Here is a 19,809-nt window from a genome sequence, read left to right on the forward strand (position 1 = left end):
GTATTATTTCTCTTTTTAAACAATAACAATCTTCAAGTAGACTTATGTCCCTTTTAACAGACAAGCTAATTTTTTCTTTCCTTTCTTTCCCCCAACAAACGACTAAATAGCTGTTTTCCTTGAGGAACAGCACTTCAGTTTAGCTTAACAGGTGCCTCATACACTGGTCTGAAACACAGAGCACACAGATTGCTTCTGACAGATGTCATGGATACAGCAGAATCTGTTGCGCCAATATGCTGCCAAAAATCTTGCTTAGAAAACATAATCCATACATATTTTGTTCCGTTTCATTCAAAACACACATGTACAATAATCACTGATGAGGGCAAGCATAAAAAGAAAACGTTACTCTTGTGCAAAGGAAGATTTCAGTAATCGCTGTAGGCAAGAACACACCCAGAAAGGTTTCAATTAGTACACGGCTGTAAGCAGGAACACACCCAGAAAGGTTTCAATCAGTACACGGCTGTAAGCAGGAACCCACCCAGAAAGGTTTCAATCAGTACACGGCTGTAAGCAGGAACCCACCCAGAAATGTATTAACCAGTACACCGCTGCAAGCGGGAACACACCCAGAAATGTACCAACCAGTAAACCGCTGCAAGCAGGAACATACCCAGAAATGTACCAACCAGTAAACCTCTGCAAGCGGGAACATACCCAGAAATGTACTAACCAGTAAACCGCTGCAAGCAGGAACATACCCAGAAATGTACTAACCAGTAAACCGCTGCAAGCGGGGGCATACCCAGAAATGTACTAACCAGTAAACCGCTGCAAGCAGGAACATACCCAGAAATGTACTAACCAGTAAACCGCTGCAAGCGGGGGCATACCCAGAAATGTACCATTCAGTAAACCGCTGCAAGCGGGAACATACCCAGAAATGTACTAACCACTAAACCGCTGCAAGCGGGAACATACACAGAAATGTACTAACCAGTAAACCGCTGCAAGCGGGGGCATACCCAGAAATGTACCATTCAGTAAACCGCTGCAAGCGGGAACATACCCAGAAATGTACTAACCAGTAAACCGCTGCAAGCGGGGGCATACCCAGAAATGTACCATTCAGTAAACCGCTGCAAGCGGGAACATACCCAGAAATGTACTAACCACTAAACCGCTGCAAGCGGGAACATACCCAGAAATGTACTAACCAGTAAACAGCTGCAAGCGGGAACATACCCAGAAATGTACTAACCACTAAACCGCTGCAAGCGGGACTGCAATCGGGAACATACCCAGAAATGTACCAACCAGTAAACCGCTGCAAGCAGGAACATACCCAGAAATGTACCAACCAGTAAACCGCTGTAAGCAGGAACATACCCAGAAATGTACCAACCAGTAAACCACTGTAAGCAGGAACATACCCAGAAATGTACCAACCAGTAAACCGCTGTAAGCAGGAACATACCCAGAAATGTACCAACCAGTAAACCACTGTAAGCAGGAACATACCCAGAAATGTACCAACCAGTAAACCACTGTAAGCAGGAACATACCCAGAAATGTACTAACCAGTAAACCGCTGCAAGCGGGGGCATACCCAGAAATGTACTAACCAGTAAACCGCTGCAAGCAGGAACATACCCAGAAATGTACTAACCAGTAAACCGCTGCAAGCGGGGGCATACCCAGAAATGTACCATTCAGTAAACCGCTGCAAGCGGGAACATACCCAGAAATGTACTAACCACTAAACCGCTGCAAGCGGCAACATACACAGAAATGTACTAACCAGTAAACGGCTGCAAGCGGGGGCATACCCAGAAATGTACCATTCAGTAAACCGCTGCAAGCGGGAACATACCCAGAAATGTACTAACCAGTAAACAGCTGCAAGCGGGAACATACCCAGAAATGTACTAACCACTAAACCGCCGCAAGCGGGACTGCAATCGGGAACATACCCATAAATGTACCAACCAGTAAACCGCTGCAAGCAGGAACATACCCAGAAATGTACCAACCAGTAAACCGCTGTAAGCAGGAACATACCCAGAAATGTACCAACCAGTAAACCACTGTAAGCAGGAACATACCCAGAAATGTACCAACCAGTAAACCACTGTAAGCAGGAACATACCCAGAAATGTACCAACCAGTAAACCACTGTAAGCAGGAACATACCCAGAAATGTACCAACCAGTAAACCGCTGTAAGCAGGAACATACCCAGAAATGTACCAACCAGTAAACCGCTGAAAGCAGGAACACACCCAGAAATGTACCAACCAGTACACCGCTGCAAGCGGGAACACACCCAGAAATGTACCAACCAGTAAACCGCTGTAAGCAGGAACATACCCAGAAATGTACCAACCAGTAAACCGCTGCAAGCAGGAACATACCCAGAAATGTACCAACCAGTAAACCGCTGTAAGCAGGAACATACCCAGAAATGTACCAACCAGTAAACCGCTGCAAGCGGGAACATACCCAGAAATGTACTAACCAGTAAACCGCTGCAAGCGGGGGCATACCCAGAAATGTACTAACCAGTAAACCGCTGCAAGCGGGGGCATACCCAGAAATGTACCAACCAGTAAACCGCTGCAAGCGGGAACATACCCAGAAATGTACCAACCAGTAAACTGCTGCAAGCGGGGGCATACCCAGAAATGTACTAACCAGTAAACCGCTGCAAGCGGGGGCATACCCAGAAATGTACCAACCAGTAAACCGCTGCAAGCGGGAACATACCCAGAAATGTACCAACCAGTAAACTGCTGCAAGCGGGGGCATACCCAGAAATGTACCAACCAGTAAACCGCTGCAAGCGGGAACACACCCAGAAAGGTACAAACCAGTACACCGCTGTAAGCAGGAACACACCCAGAAATGTACCAACCAGTACACCAGCAGTAAGTGGGAACATACCCAGAAATGTACCAACCAGTAAACTGCTAAAGCGGGAACATACCCAGAAAGGTACCAACCAGTACACCACTGTAAGCGGGAACATACCCAAAAAGGTACCGCTTACAGCGGTAACATGCACAGAAAGGTACCAACCAGTATACCGCTGTAAGCAGGAAAACACCCAGGAAGGTATACATAAGCAATAGTGCCTTAATTAAATGCGCTAGCACACATTTTTTTTTATTTTTAACTTTATCAGTGAGTGTAATAATAAGCTTTTCAACAAAAAAACTAAAGGGAATAAAGCAAATAATAGAATAGAAGTAAATCAGAAAGTTGTTTAATATTGTTCTCTCTAAATCATGAAAGACATTTTAAAGTGAAGGTCCATTTTGATGAATTAGTGCCCGGTTTTTAATAAACCTATTAAAAACAAGGGCACTGTAATTCATCAAAATTGACATTTCACTGTTTTCTTCAAAAACATACCTTTTAATCTGAATGCCGCTACAGCGATTCCCCCGGCCGTCGGCAGCCTCTGAAGACGTCAGAAATGACGAATCAGGCTGCCTCCAATCACAGCTCCCCCCCCCCCCCGGGAATCTTGGCATGATGCAACGCTGTGATTGTAAGAAGCCAGATTCGTCATTTTGGACCCGTGAAGACGGCTTGCGATGGGCTTAGGAAGTGCTGGAGCGGCTGCCAGGATTAAAAGGTAAGTTTTTGAAGAAAACAGTGAAATGTAAATTTTGATAAATTAAAGTGCCCTTGTTTTTAATAGGTTTATTAAAAACCGGGCAGTAATTCATCAAAATGGACCTTCACTTTAAGGTTTCACGTTCCTTTAGGTTCACCTGAAGTATCTGATTCTTTTAATGCTAATAGTTTGCCACAATCAAGTGATAAGAATCAAGAATGATGCACCAGGAAGACATTTATAAACAAGGTCAGCTAATTAAACTGCGCAATGACACTTGGAACACAGAACAGCGCAACTCGGTAAATGTGATGTTTTTGGAGCAAGTTGATAAATAATACATGAAAATTGAGAAGAGGAGAGTAACTATGTGGCTGGACAAAAAATCAACACAAAAGCTTACACGGGACGCGAGCCTCAGTAAGGTTTGACACGGGACGCGAGCCTCAGTAAGGTTTGACACGGGACGCGAGCCTCAGTAAGGTTTGACACGGGACGCGAGCCTCAGTAAGGTTTGACACGGGACGCGAGCCTCAGTAAGGTTTGACACGGGACGCGAGCCTCAGTAAGGTTTTACTCGGGACGCGAGCCTCAGTAAGGTTTTACTCGGGACGCGAGCCTCAGTAAGGTTTTACACGGGACGCGAGCCTCAGTAAGGTTTTACACGGGACGCGAGCCTCAGTAAGGTTTTACACGGGACGCGAGCCTCAGTAAGGTTTTACATGGGACGCGAGCCTCAGTAAGGTTTTAAGTGGAGAGGCTAAGGATATGTATTAAAATGTTAACATTTATTGGCAACAGTAAACTAGCAAACAATTAAGTAGTGGATAATTTCAATTACAATAAAAACAGTCTTGATAAAGGCCTCAAGAAGGGATGAAACGCGTTGACATTATATGGTAAGCTTTATTCTGATTATTTTGGATACCATTTTAGCAGTTTTGCACTACTGTATGTTATATCTCTTTTATTCACAGGATTTACATTAAAAGCACTTTAGACTTTGGATATTATTGGACTTCTACCTCAAATGCACTCTCCCAGCACCTAAATCACTACTTGAAGATTCACCAGCAAGAAGGATTACAACACATAACACTAATTATTTTTATTCTCATTTTCTATTTTTTTATATTTTTTCTAATTTTGATCTCCATTTTGTAAGACATTTTTTTCACCTAACACAGCTTTTGAAAATTTGACATTTGATATTTGTTTTTCAATATTTGAGTACAGTATCTGTTTTATATATCAACACCAATATATTTTTTTCACTTCATAATTTTTCACTCCTTATCCCCCATCACTACATTTGCAAAGGGATTGAATATTACCTCCGAAGGATCCAAACCATTTCATAAGGATTTATTTTGGTACAAGTATCTGATTCTTTTAATGCTAATAGTTTGCCACAATCAAGTGATAAGAATCAAGAATGATGCACCAGGAAGACATTTATAAACAAGGTCAGCTAATTAAACTGCGCAATGACACTTGGAACACAGAACAGCGCAACTCGGTAAATGTGATGTTTTTGGAGCAAGTTGATAAATAATACATGAAAATTGAGAAGAGGAGAGTAACTATGTGGCTGGACAAAAAATCAACACAAAAGCTTACACGGGACGCGAGCCTCAGTAAGGTTTGACACGGGACGCGAGCCTCAGTAAGGTTTGACACGGGACGCGAGCCTCAGTAAGGTTTGACACGGGACGCGAGCCTCAGTAAGGTTTGACACGGGACGCGAGCCTCAGTAAGGTTTTACTCGGGACGCGAGCCTCAGTAAGGTTTTACTCGGGACGCGAGCCTCAGTAAGGTTTTACACGGGACGCGAGCCTCAGTAAGGTTTTACACGGGACGCGAGCCTCAGTAAGGTTTTACACGGGACGCGAGCCTCAGTAAGGTTTTACATGGGACGCGAGCCTCAGTAAGGTTTTAAGTGGAGAGGCTAAGGATATGTATTAAAATGTTAACATTTATTGGCAACAGTAAACTAGCAAACAATTAAGTAGTGGATAATTTCAATTACAATAAAAACAGTCTTGATAAAGGCCTCAAGAAGGGATGAAACGCGTTGACATTATATGGTAAGCTTTATTCTGATTATTTTGGATACCATTTTAGCAGTTTTGCACTACTGTATGTTATATCTCTTTTATTCACAGGATTTACATTAAAAGCACTTTAGACTTTGGATATTATTGGACTTCTACCTCAAATGCACTCTCCCAGCACCTAAATCACTACTTGAAGATTCACCAGCAAGAAGGATTACAACACATAACACTAATTATTTTTATTCTCATTTTCTATTTTTTTATATTTTTTCTAATTTTGATCTCCATTTTGTAAGACATTTTTTTCACCTAACACAGCTTTTGAAAATTTGACATTTGATATTTGTTTTTCAATATTTGAGTACAGTATCTGTTTTATATATCAACACCAATATATTTTTTTCACTTCATAATTTTTCACTCCTTATCCCCCATCACTACATTTGCAAAGGGATTGAATATTACCTCCGAAGGATCCAAACCATTTCATAAGGATTTATTTTGGTACAAGTATCTGATTCTTTTAATGCTAATAGTTTGCCACAATCAAGTGATAAGAATCAAGAATAATGCACCAGGAAGACATTTATAAACAAGGTCAGCTAATTAAACTGCGCAATGACACTTGGAACACAGAACAGCGCAACTCGGTAAATGTGATGTTTTTGGAGCAAGTTGATAAATAATACATGAAAATTGAGAAGAGGAGAGTAACTATGTGGCTGGACAAAAAATCAACACAAAAGCTTACACGGGACGCGAGCCTCAGTAAGGTTTGACACGGGACGCGAGCCTCAGTAAGGTTTGACACGGGACGCGAGCCTCAGTAAGGTTTGACACGGGACGCGAGCCTCAGTAAGGTTTTACTCGGGACGCGAGCCTCAGTAAGGTTTTACTCGGGACGCGAGCCTCAGTAAGGTTTGACACGGGACGCGAGCCTCAGTAAGGTTTTACTCGGGACGCGAGCCTCAGTAAGGTTTGACACGGGACGCGAGCCTCAGTAAGGTTTTACTCGGGACGCGAGCCTCAGTAAGGTTTTACTCGGGACGCGAGCCTCAGTAAGGTTTTACTCGGGACGCGAGCCTCAGTAAGGTTTTACACGGGACACGAGCCTCAGTAAGGTTTTACACGGGACGCGAGCCTCAGTAAGGTTTTACACGGGATGCGAGCCTCAGTAAGGTTTTACATGGGACGCGAGCCTCAGTAAGGTTTTAAGTGGAGAGGCTAAGGATATGTATTAAAATGTTAACATTTATTGGCAACAGTAAACTAGCAAACAATTAAGTAGTGGATAATTTCAATTACAATAAAAACAGTCTTGATAAAGGCCTCAAGAAGGGATGAAACGCGTTGACATTATATGGTAAGCTTTATTCTGATTATTTTGGATACCATTTTAGCAGTTTTGCACTACTGTATGTTATATCTCTTTTATTCACAGGATTTACATTAAAAGCACTTTAGACTTTGGATATTATTGGACTTCTACCTCAAATGCACTCTCCCAGCACCTAAATCACTACTTGAAGATTCACCAGCAAGAAGGATTACAACACATAACACTAATTATTTTTATTCTCATTTTCTATTTTTTTATATTTTTTCTAATTTTGATCTCCATTTTGTAAGACATTTTTTTCACCTAACACAGCTTTTGAAAATTTGACATTTGATATTTGTTTTTCAATATTTGAGTACAGTATCTGTTTTATATATCAACACCAATATATTTTTTTCACTTCATAATTTTTCACTCCTTATCCCCCATCACTACATTTGCAAAGGGATTGAATATTACCTCCGAAGGATCCAAACCATTTCATAAGGATTTATTTTGGTACATTGGACTTAGAGACCATACAATTTGAAAATCCAAACTGTTATTAGAGTTTGTACTTGTCATTTGAAAGCCCAGGATCAAAACAATACATTGCGTTTTATGTTTTAAATTATATGTTTTAATCTGTTAGTTAACACATGGATCCATGTTTTTATTGTAATTGAAATTATCCACTACTTAATTGTTTGCTAGTTTACTGTTGCCAATAAATGTTAACATTTTAATACATATCCTTAGCCTCATACGTATTTATCCATAAGAACCACAATAGCTACTAGAGACTTATAAAAATAAAAAAAAATAAACGTTTTATTTTATTTGGCTGTGGTATTACAACAGATCTCTATAAAGTACAATATGATGCTAATATTTTGTACATTTGATGCATGTAAAATAAAAATATTTTAAAAAAATATATACATATCCATAGCCTCTCCAAAGGCGCTCCTTAGATTCTGCTCACTTAATCTACATACATAGGATAATCTAGGTATCCTTACCCTAAGGAGCTAAAGGATTTTTAGTGGGTTAAGCGCTGTGAGATATTTGGTTCATATCCTCAGTTTTACACGGGACGCGAGCCTCAGTAAGCTTGTACACGGGACGCGAGCCTCAGTAAGCTTTTTACACGGGACGCAAGCCTCAGTAAGCTTTTTACACGGGACGCGAGCCTCAGTAAGGTTTTTACACTGGACGCAAGCCTCAGTAAGGTTTTTACACGGGACGCGAGCCTCAGTAAGCTTTTTACACTGGACGCAAGCCTCAGTAAGCTTTTTACACGGGACGCCTTCAGACTCGCCAGAAACAGCAGTTATGAACAGCAGGCGGACAGGAATCGCCACAATTCAACCCGATCAAGTACAATCGGGTTGATTGACAACTCCCTGCTGGCGGCCCATTGGCCGTGAGTCTGAAGGGGGTAAATTAGAAAGTTGCACCAGCTACCACTAAGGCAAGGACCATTTTTGGTTCAGAACCAGGGTAGCGCTTGGTGATTGGTGGCTAAATCTAGGTGCTGAACCAAAAATGGGCCGGCTCTTAAGCTTACAATTCTGCTTTTTTCAAATAAGGATACCAAAAGAACAAAGAAAAATGGATAATAGGAGTACAATAAGAAAGTTGCTTAAAATTGCAGCTCTATCTGAATCATGAAAGAAAGAAAAATTGGGTTTTAATGCTTTGCTGCTCATAAGAAGGAAACGGGCCAATGAGGAGCAGCCTGCACAGAAACCAATCACAGACCACGTACAGGACAGGCTAAGCAAAGCTCTTCCTACAGAAACACAACTAATAACTATGCCCTAATGAATCCCACCATGTTATTATTATTAGAAAGAGATACAAGAACCCAGCTGCCCCCTTTTGTATGTAGTAAGAGCAAAAACTACTGCCCTTCTAGATATCCGAGTTACTTATCTGTTGCTTTATGCTGATGGATCTGACAGCAGATTGCACAAAGGCAACAAAACTTAAGTGATGGATATATCACCCACCATCCTCTCATTACGCATCTGACACTGGAATACATAGAGAAGCAGTCAGCCCCCCGGCTACTAGCGTGTGCGTACAGTCAGCCCCCCGGCTACTAGCGTGTGCGTACAGTCAGCCCCCCGGCTACTAGCGTGTGCGTACAGTCAGCCCCCCGGCTACTAGCGTGTGCGTACAGTCAGCCCCCCGGCTACTAGCGTGTGCGTACAGTCAGCCCCCCGGCTACTAGCGTGTGCGTACAGTCAGCCCCCCGGCTACTAGCGTGTGCGTACAGTCAGCCCCCGGCTACTAGCGTGTGCGTACAGTCAGCCCCCCGGCTACTAGCGTGTGCGTACAGTCAGCCCCCCGGCTACTAGCGTGTGCGTACAGTCAGCCCCCCGGCTACTAGCGTGTGCGTACAGTCAGCCCCCCGGCTACTAGCGTGTGCGTACAGTCAGCCCCCCGGCTACTAGCGTGTGCGTACAGTCAGCCCCCCGGCTACTAGCGTGTGCGTACAGTCAGCCCCCCGGCTACTAGCGTGTGCGTACAGTCAGCCCCCGGCTACTAGCGTGTGCGTACAGTCAGCCCCCGGCTACTAGCGTGTGCGTACAGTCAGCCCCCGGCTACTAGCGTGTGCGTACAGTCAGCCCCCGGCTACTAGCGTGTGCGTACAGTCAGCCCCCGGCTACTAGCGTGTGCGTACAGTCAGCCCCCGGCTACTAGCGTGAGCGTACAGTCAGCCCCCGGCTACTAGCGTAGCGTGTACAGTCAGCCCCCGGCTACTAGCGTAGCGTGTACAGTCAGCCCCCGGCTACTAGCGTAGCGTGTACAGTCAGCCCCCGGCTACTAGCGTAGCGTGTACAGTCAGCCCCCGGCTACTAGCGTGTACAGTCAGCCCCCGGTTACTAGCGTACAGTCAGCCCCCGGTTACTAGCGTACAGTCAGCCCTGGTTATATGTGTAACACAAAATAAACTCAGACCTTCCCTAATGTCATGATACATGTCACAATGAAGTGCAGAAACTATTCTGGCGTAGATATCTGAGGCAACTGATTAACAGAACTACAGCACCTGGCATGTCAGCCGCACATCATCCTACACCACTGAACAGATAGTGTGAAGTGTCTTAAAACAGGGCAGTTATCAGAAGTGTCTGTATTGTGGCTCTAGGTTACTTATGTATATAACAAACTACAACTCCTGGGATGATGTTGGTCTTTGGGAATAATTAAGAAATCAAAACTATAACAAAAAAATTGCTTTTCAATTACTGTGTGATTCTCAACATGCAGCAAATGATAAAATGGCTGCTAGACTACCACAGAAACACAGATATGTACGTCCTTGGCGATGGTGATACCATCTCCAGTGAAGCAGTGTGTGTATAAGCAGAGGTTTCTGCATGATTACAATTGTTATGAAAAGTGTCTGAAGTGGAATGACCCGATTGTGCGCATTGGCTCGCCTGTTCATTAAAGGGACATTAAACACTCTGTGATGGTAGTATAAAATGATAAATCATATGTATAAAAAAAAATTTGCAATATACTTTTGTTATTTATTTTGCCCCCTTTCCTGTAATCCCATTCTGATATAATGAGCTTTTCACTTCCTGTTAGAATTGGAAGTGCAGAACACTGTTATATACCACACAACCATTGGCTGCACACTCTAGTGACTTATTTATAACTGTCCCTAATTGGTCACAGCAGAGAAGGTAACCTAAGTTACAACATGGCAGCTCCCATTGTTTTATACTGAAACTTTACATGGAGAAGCCTGGTGTATTGATTCTATGCAGCGAGGGATTTTGTTTGTTAAATCTTAACACTGAGTGTGACAAGCTTTACAAGAGTTGGAGTGTCCACGTGTCATTCCCTCATGTACTCATGTCCTGAAAGCCCTCTGCATTATCCTGTTGTAAGCATTCCTCATGGTCACTAGTCAGGGGTGAATATCCCTCGTGGCCACTAGACAGGGGTGAATATCCCTTGTGGTCACTAGACAGGGGTGAATATCCCTCGTGGTCACTAAACAGGGGTGAATATCCCTCGTGGTCACTAGACAGGGGTGAATATCCCTCGTGGTCACTAGACAGGGGTGAATATCCCTCGTGGTCACTAGTCAGGGGTGAATATCCCTCGTGGTCACTAGTCAGGGGTGAATATCCCTCGTGGTCACTAGTCAGGGGTGAATATCCCTCGTGGTCACTAGTCAGGGGTGAATATCCCTCGTGGTCACTAGACAGGGGTGAATATCCCTCGTGGTCACTAGACAGGGGTGAATATCCCTCGTGGTCACTAGACAGGGGTGAATATCCCTCGTGGTCACTAGACAGGGGTGAATATCCCTCGTGGTCACTAGACAGGGGTGAATATCCCTCGTGGTCACTAGACAGGGGTGAATATCCCTCGTGGTCACTAGACAGGGGTGAATATCCCTCGTATTCACTAGACAGGGGTGAATATCCCTCGTGGTCACTAGACAGGGGTGAATATCCCTCGTGGTCACTAGACATGGGTGAATATCCCTCGTGGTCACTAGTCAGGGGTGAATATCCCTCGTGGTCACTAGTCAGGGGTGAATATCCCTCGTGGTCACTAGTCAGGGGTGAATAACCCTTGTGGTCTCTAGTCAGGGGTGAATATCCCTCTTGGTCACTAGTCAGGGGTGAATATCCCTCGTGGTCATGGTAGCAAACCTTGTGATTAGCAGACACTGTACGTAGTCAGGCAGTGAGTGACACTCACGGGCGTCAATCGCTCAGAATACCAACAGAACAAAGCAAAATTGGTGATAAAAGTATATTGGGAAGTTGTTTAAAATTACATGACCTATTTAAATCATGAGGTTTTTTTGGACTTGACTGTCCCTTTAATGAGTAACCCTCACTGTCAATCTTAACTTATAACAGCAGTCCCTTCCAACCAGTAATTTAGTCAGAGTGAGTATGCCCCACATATTGCTGAGCCCTTGTGAGTGAGAGAGGATGCCGCACACCCTTTTGTGCCCCAGTAAATGGGATTTATTGTGAATCATCCCATGACCCATGAGAGCGAGTGTGTTTACCAAGGTGAATGTTAGTGAATGTGAGTGCCCTATTAAGTGTTAGTGTACATGCCCTGGCAAATGTTGGTGAACGTGAGTGTGCATGCCCCAAAGGTTGTAAGTGCATGTACCCTGGACAGTGTTTATGTGAGTGTATGTGCCCCGATTAATGTTAGTGTAAGTGTGAATGAGCACGCATATGTGCCCTGGCGAGCGTGAGTGAATGTACCCCAGTGTTAGTATGAGACTATGTGTAATGGTGAGAGTGAGTGATCATGCTCTGGTAAGTGATAGTGTGCGTGCCCCAATGTGTGTAAGTGTACCTGCCCCGGTGAGTGTTAGTGTGCGTAAACATGAGTGTACATGACCCAGTGAGTCTTAGTGAGCCTGCCTTGTTAAGTGTGAGTGAAAGTATGACCTCGTGAGTGTAAGTGAACATGAGTGTACCTGCCCTGGTGAGAATTAGTGAGAGTGAATGTGCCCTGGTGAGTGTTAGTGTGAGCGCCCCTGTGAGTATCAGTGTGTGTGAGTGTTAGTATGCCCCGGTGAGTATCAGTGTGAGTGTGAATGTGAGTGCCCCAGTATAATTGTGAGTGTGTGCGCCCCAGTGAGCATCAGTGTGAGTATTAGTGTTTGCTCCCTGGTGAGTTTATTAGTGTGTGCACCCTGGTGAGTATTTGTGAGTGTATTAGTGTGCACCCCGGTGAGTATGAGTATGCGCCCCCCGTGAGTATTAGTGTGAGTATCAGCATTAGTGTGAACGCCCCGGTGAGAATGAGTGTGAGCATGCGCCCCCCGGTGAGTGAGTGCGAGCATTAGTGTGCACGCCCCGGTGAGTGCGAGTATCAGTATGCATGTGCACCCCCCGGTGAGAGTATCAGTATGAGTGTATATGCCCCGGTGAGTGTATCAGTATGAGTGTGCATGCCCCGGTGAGTGTGAGTATGTGCCCCCGGTGAGAATGAGTGTGAGCATTACTGTGCACGCCCTGGTGAGTGTGAGTATCAGTATGAGTGTATATGCCCCGGTGAGTATGAGTATCAGTATGAGTGTGAACGACCCGGTGAGTATGAGCATCAGTATGAGTGTGCACGCCCCAGTGAGAGTATCAGTATGAGTGTGCATGCCCCAGTGAGTGAGAGTATCAGTATGAGTGTGCATGCCCCAGTGAGTGTGAGTATCAGTATGAGTGTGCATGCCCCAGTGAGTGAGAGTATCAGTATGAGTGTGCATGCCCCAGTGAGTGAGAGTATCAGTATGAGTGTGCATGCCCCAGTGAGTGTGAGTATCAGTATGAGTGTGCATTCCCCAGTGAGTGTGAGTATCAGTATGCCTGCCCCGGTGAGTATAAATATGAGTGTGCACGCCCCAGTGAGTGTGAGAATAAGTATGAGTGTGCACGCCCTGGCGAGTGTATCAGTGTGAGTGTGATTATCAGTATGCGTGTGCACACCCCGGTGAGTGTGAGAATCAGTATGAGTTTATATGCCCCAGTGAGTGTGAATATCAATATGAGTGTATATGCCCCGGTGAGCGTGAGTATCAGTTTAAGTGTGCACGCTCAGGTGAGTATCAGTATGAGTGTATACGCCCCGGTGAGTGTGAGTATCAGTATAAGTGTGCACGCCCTGGTGAGTATCAGTATGAGTGTGCACACCCCGGTGAGTAGGAGTATCAGTATGAGTGTGCACGCCCCAGTGAGTATGACGACACGGTGAGTGTATCAGTATGCACGCCCCGGTGAGTATAAATATGAGTGTGCATGCCTTGGTGAGTGTGAGTATCAGTATGAGTGTGCATGCCTTGGATAGTGTGAGTATCAGTATGAGTGTGCATGCCTTGGTGAGTGAGTATCAGTATGAGTGTGCATGCCTTGGTGAGTGAGTATCAGTATGAGTGGGCACGCCATGGTGAGTGTATCAGTATGAGTGGGCACGCCATGGTGAGTGTATCAGTATGATTGTGCACGCCCTAGTGAGTGTGAGTATCAGTATGAGTGTGCACGCCTGGGTGAATATCAGTATGAGTGAGCACGCCCCTGTGAGTATCAGTATGAGTGAGCACGCCCCTGTGAGTATCAGTATGAGTGGAAGTATCAGTATGAGTGCACGCTCCAGTGAGTGTAAGTATCAGTATGAGTGTGCACGCTCCGGTGAGTGTATCAGTATGAGTGTATATGCCCCGGTAAGTGTGAGTATCAGTATGAGTGTACATGCAACGTGAGTGTATCAGTATGAGTGTGAGTATCAGTATGAGTGTGCACGCCTCAGTGAGTGTGAGTATCAGTATGAGTGTGCATGCCCAGGTGAGTGTGAGTATCAGTGTGAGTGTGAGTATGATTGTAAATGTGAGTATCAGTGTAAATCTGAGTATCAGTATGAGTATCAGTATGAGTGCGGCCTCACCTTGACATGGAACTTGACCAGCGCCAGGCGGATGCAGTGTGAGTATCAGTATGAGTGTATACGCACGGTGAGCGCGAGTATCAGTATGCTTGTGCATATGCCCCAGTGAGTGTGAGTATCAGTATGAGTGTATATGCCCCGGTGAGTGTGAGTATCAGTATGAGTGTATATGCCCCAGTGAGTGTGAGTATCAGTATGAGTGTATACGCCCCGGTGAGTGTGAGTATCATTTTAAGTGTGCACGCCCAGGTGAATATCAGTATGAGTATGAGTGTATACGCCCCGGTGAGTGTGAGTATCAGTATGAGTGTATCAGTATGAGTGTGCACACCCCGGTGAGTATGAGTATGAGTGTGCACACCCCGGTGAGTATGAGTATGAGTGTGAACGCCCCAGTGAGTATGAGTATCAGTATGAGTGTGCACGACACGGTGAGTGTATCAGTATGCACGCCCCAGTGAGTATAAATATGAGTGTGCATGCCCCGGTGAGTGTGAGAATAAGTATGAGTGAGAGTATCAGTATGAGTGTGTACGCCCTGGTGAGTGAGTATCAGTATGAGTGGGCACTCACTGGTGAGTGTATCAGTATGAGTGGGCATGCCCTGGTGAGTGTATCAGTATGAGTGTGCACGCCTGGGTGAATATCAGTATGAGTGAGCACGCCCCTGTACCAGTATGAGTGGAAGTATCAGTATGAGTATCAGTATGAGTGTGCACGCTCAGGTGAGTGTATCAGTATGAGTGTATATGCCCCGGTAAGTGTGAGTATCAGTATGAGTGTATAAGCCCTGGTGAGTGTGAGTATCAGTATGAGTATCAGTATATGAGTGTGCACGCCTCGGTGAGTGCGAGTATCAGTATGAGTATCAGTATATGAGTGTGCACGCCTCAGTGAGTGCGAGTATCAGTGTGAGTATGAGTGTCAGTGTGAGTATCAGTATGAGTGCGGCCTCACCTTGACATGGAACTTGACCAGCGCCAGGCGGATACAGTGCCAGTATGAGTGAGTATGAGTGCAAGTGCGGCCTCACCTTGACATGGAACTTGACCAGCGCCAGGCGGATGCAGTGTGAGTATCAGTATGAGTGTGCACGCCCCGGTGAGTGTGAGTTTCAGTATGAGTGAGTATCAGTGTGAGTATCAGTACGAGTATCAGTGTGAGTATCAGTATGAGTGCGAGTGTGGCCTCACCTTGACATGGAACTTGACAAGCGTCAGGCGGATGCAGTGCAAGTATCAGTGTGGCCTCACCTTGACATGGAACTTGACCAGCGCCAGGCAGATGCAGTGTGAGTATCAGTATGAGTGTGAGTATCAGTGTGAGTGCGGCTTCACCTTTACAAGCGCCAGGCGGATGCAGTGTGAGTATGAGTGTGGCCTCACCTTGACATGGAACTTGACCAGCGCCAGGCGGATGCAGTGCGCCATGCACACGGGCGGCAGGAACCAGACTTTGGGCGGGGGGGTGCCCTTGTTCTGCACGTGGCTGATGATCTGCTGGGCCGTCTGCCTCTCATTCCCCTGCCGCTTCACCCACTCGTGCAGCCGGGCCTTCTCTAGGGCGCCGTTGAAGAAGACGAAGAGCTGGATGTTGCCGGTGAAGCAGGCCTTGGCCAGGGCCGCCAGGTAGCCCAGCATGTGGTTCCATTGGCCGCCGCTCACCCAGTCGGTGTAGAAGCCGCCGTACAGCCGGTGCAGGCAGTTCTCGGCGTCTATCAGCAGGCGTAGTGGGGTCTGCGGGGGCCTCGTCCGGCCTCCCCCCACCAGGCTGCCCCGGGCCAGCTTCTGTAGCTCCACCGGCACCACAGCGCTCGGGCAGTGCTTCTCGATGTAGTCCTGGAAGCCGTGAACTCCCATGACGGCGGGGAACGGGCGAGCAATACCGGGAGTCGTCTGAGGGGGAACCGCGGGGAGTGCAATGGCGGACGCAGGGGGCGCGAGTATCAGTGCCGGGGAGCCGGGGGGTGACGGATGGACCGGGGGTGGCTCTGCATGGCTGCTGCGGGCGCCATGTGCGGGATCACAGAGCCATGGCCGGGAGGGGATCTGTGCGAGGAGGAGATCGGGGAGCTCTGACGCACGGCAGGAAGCCCGGGCCCGGCAGCCGGAACGGGAGGAGCCCGAGCGGATCGTGACTGGGAGGGAGGCCGCGTAGTCCGCATTAGTGATGGGGAAGATCCGGGAGAGTAGGGGGTCCGGGGTGTGTATCCGAACTGCACCGGGGGAAGGAACCGCGTCTTATTACTTGTTACCCCATAACATATACCCCTGCCCCTTGTTACCCCATAACATATACCCTTGTGACTTGTTACCCCAACCTGCCCCTTGGTACCCCATAGCATATACTCCTGTGACTTTTACCCCATAGCATATACCGCTGTAACTTGTTACCCCAACCTACCTCATAGCATACCTCTGTGACTTGTTACCCCATAACATATACCCCATAACATATACCCCTGTGACTTGTTAAAGCATAGCATATACACCTGCCCCTTGTTACCCCAACCTGCCCCTTGTTACCCCATATGGGGTAACAAGGGGCAGGTTGGGGTAACAAGGGGCAGGGGTATATGCTATGGGGTAACAAGTCACAGGGGTATATGTTATGGGGTAACAAGTCACAGGGGTATGCTATGGGGTACCAAGTGGCAGGTTGGGTTAACAAGTTACAGCGGTATATGCTATGGGGTAACAAGCTCCTGGGGTTGTATGTTATGGGGTAACAAGGGGCAGCTTGGGGTAATAAGTCACAGGGGTATATGCTATGGGGTACCAAGGGGCAGGTTGGGGTAACAAGTCACAGGGGTATATGTTATGGGGTAACAAGGGGCAGGTTGGTGTAACAAGTCACAGGGGTATATGTTATGGGGTAACAAGGGGCAGGTTGGGGTAACAAGTCACAGGGGTATATGTTATGGGGTAACAAGTCACAGGGGTATGCTATGGGGTACCCCATAGCATATACCCCTGTCTCTTGTTACCCCAACCTGCCCCTTGTTACCCCAACCTGCCCCTTGTTACCCCAACCTGCCCCTTGTTACCCCAACCTGCCCCTTGTTACCCCATATGGGGTAACTAGGGGCAGGTTGGGGTAACAAGGGGCAGGTTGGGGTAACAAGAGACAGGGATATATGTTATGGGGTAACAAATCACAGGGGTATGCTATGGGGTACCAAGGGGCAGGTTGGGGTAACAAGTTACAGCGGTATATGCTATGGGGTAACAAGCTCCTGGGGTTGTATGTTATGGGGTAACAAGGGGCAGCTTGGGCAATAAGTCACAGGGGTATATGCTATGGGGTACCAAGGGGCAGCTTGGGGTAACAAGGGGCAGGGGTATATGCTATTAGGTAACAAGTCACAGTGGTATATGCTATGGGATAACAAGTCACAGGAGTATATGCTATTGGGTAACTAGTCACAGGGGTATATGTTATGGGGTAACAAGTCACAGGGGTATATTCTATGTGGTACCAAGCTCCTGGGATTGTATGTTATGGGCTAACAAGGGGCAAGTTGGGGTAACAAGTCACAGGGGTATATGCTATGGGGTACCAAGGGGCAGGTTGGGGTAACAAGTCACAGGGATATATGTTATGGGGTAACAAGGGGCAGGTTGGGGTAACAAGGGGCAGGGGTAAATGTTATGGGTAACAAGTCACAGGGGTATATGCTATGGGGTAACAAGTCACAGGGGTATATGCTATGGGGTAACAAGCTCCTGGGATTGTATGTTATGGGGTAACAAGTCACAGGGGTATATGCTATGGGGTACCAAGGGGCAGGTCGGGGTAACAAGTCACAGGGATATATGTTATGGGGTAACAAGGGGCAGGTTGGGGTAACAAGGGGCAGGGGTATATGCTATGGGGTAACAAGCTCCAGGGGTTGTATGTTATGGGGTAACAAGGGGCAAGTTGGGGTAACAAGTCACAGGGGTATATACTATGGGGTAACAAGCTCCTGGGGTTGTATGTTATGGGGTAAAAAGGGGCAGCTTGAGGTAAGTCACAGGGGTATATGCTATGGGGTACTAAGGGGCAGGTTGGGGTAACAAGTTACAGGAGTATAGGGTAACAAGCTCCTGTGGTTGTATGTTATGGGGTAACAAGGGGCAGGTTGGGGTAACAAGTCACGGGGTATGTTACCCCATAACATACAACCCCAGGAGCTTGTTACCCCATAGCATATACTCCTGTGACTTGTTACCCAACCTGCCCCTTGTTACCCCATAACATACAACCCCTGGAGCTTGTTACCCCATAGCATATACCCCTGCCCCTTGTTACCCCAACCTGCCCCTTGTTACCCCATAACATATATCCCTGTGACTTGTTACCTCAACCTGCCCCTTGGTACCCCATAGCATATACCCCTGTGACTTGTTACCCCATAGCATATACCCCTGTGACTTGTTACCCCAACCTGCCCCTTGGTACCCCATAGCATATACCCCTGTGACTTGTGACCCCATAACATACAACCCCAGGAGCTTGTTACCCCATAGCATATACCCCTGTGACTTGTTACCCCATAACATATACCCCTGCCCCTTGTTACCCCAACCTGCCCCTTGTTACCCCATAACATATATCCCTGTGACTTGTTACCCCAACCTGCCCCTTGGTACCCCATAACATATATCCCTGTGACTTGTTACCCCAACCTGCCCCTTGGTACCCCATAGCATATACCCCTGTGACTTGTGACCCCATAACATACAACCCCAGGAGCTTGTTACCCCATAGCATATACCCCTGTGACTTGTTACCCCATAACATATACCCCTGCCCCTTGTTACCCCAACCTGCCCCTTGGTACCCCATAGCATTTACCCATGTGACTTGTTACCCCAACCTGCCCCTTGTTAGCCCATAACATACAACCACAGGAGCTTGGTACCCCATAGCATATACCCCTGTGACTTGTTATCCCATAGCATATACCCCTGTGACTTGTTACCCCATAACATATACCCCTGCCCCTTGTTACCCCAACCTGCTCCTTGTTACCCCATAACATATATCCCTGTGACTTGTTACCCCAACCTGCCCCTTGGTACCCCATAGCATTTACCCATGTGACTTGTTACCACAACCTGCCCCTTGTTAGCCCATAACATACAACCACAGGAGCGTGGTACCCCATAGCATATACCCCTGTGACTTGTTATCCCATAGCATATACCCCTGTGACTTGTTACCCCATAGCATATACCCCTGCCCCTTGTTACCCCATAGCATATACCCCTGTGACTTGATACCCCATAGCATATACCCCTGTGACTTGATACCCCATAGCATATACCCCTGTGACTTGTTATCCCATAGCATATACCCATGTGACTTGTTACCCCATAGCATATACCCCTGCCCCTTGTTACCCCATAGCATATACCCCTGTGACTTGATACCCCAACC

At 46.7% G+C, this 19,809-nt stretch overlaps 1 protein-coding gene across 2 annotated transcripts in view; it reads right to left on the minus strand.

Annotated features, from left to right (window-relative positions):
- The window catches only part of FAM120A (family with sequence similarity 120A), a 297,370-nt gene extending 280,890 nt beyond the window's left edge, over positions 1-16,480 (minus strand). Inside the window, exon 1 of one of the 2 annotated variants that reach the window (XM_053720687.1) lies at positions 15,771-16,480. In XM_053720687.1, the coding sequence (XP_053576662.1) occupies positions 15,771-16,244 (474 nt within the window). In that variant the 5' untranslated portion in view covers positions 16,245-16,480. The remainder of the gene's footprint in view (positions 1-15,770) is intronic. The other variant, XM_053720685.1, reaches the window with a different exon arrangement.
- Between the last annotated feature and the right edge of the window lie 3,329 nt (positions 16,481-19,809).

The sequence above is a fragment of the Bombina bombina genome, chromosome 7 (genome assembly GCF_027579735.1).
Source record: "Bombina bombina isolate aBomBom1 chromosome 7, aBomBom1.pri, whole genome shotgun sequence".
NCBI lineage: Eukaryota > Metazoa > Chordata > Amphibia > Anura > Bombinatoridae > Bombina > Bombina bombina.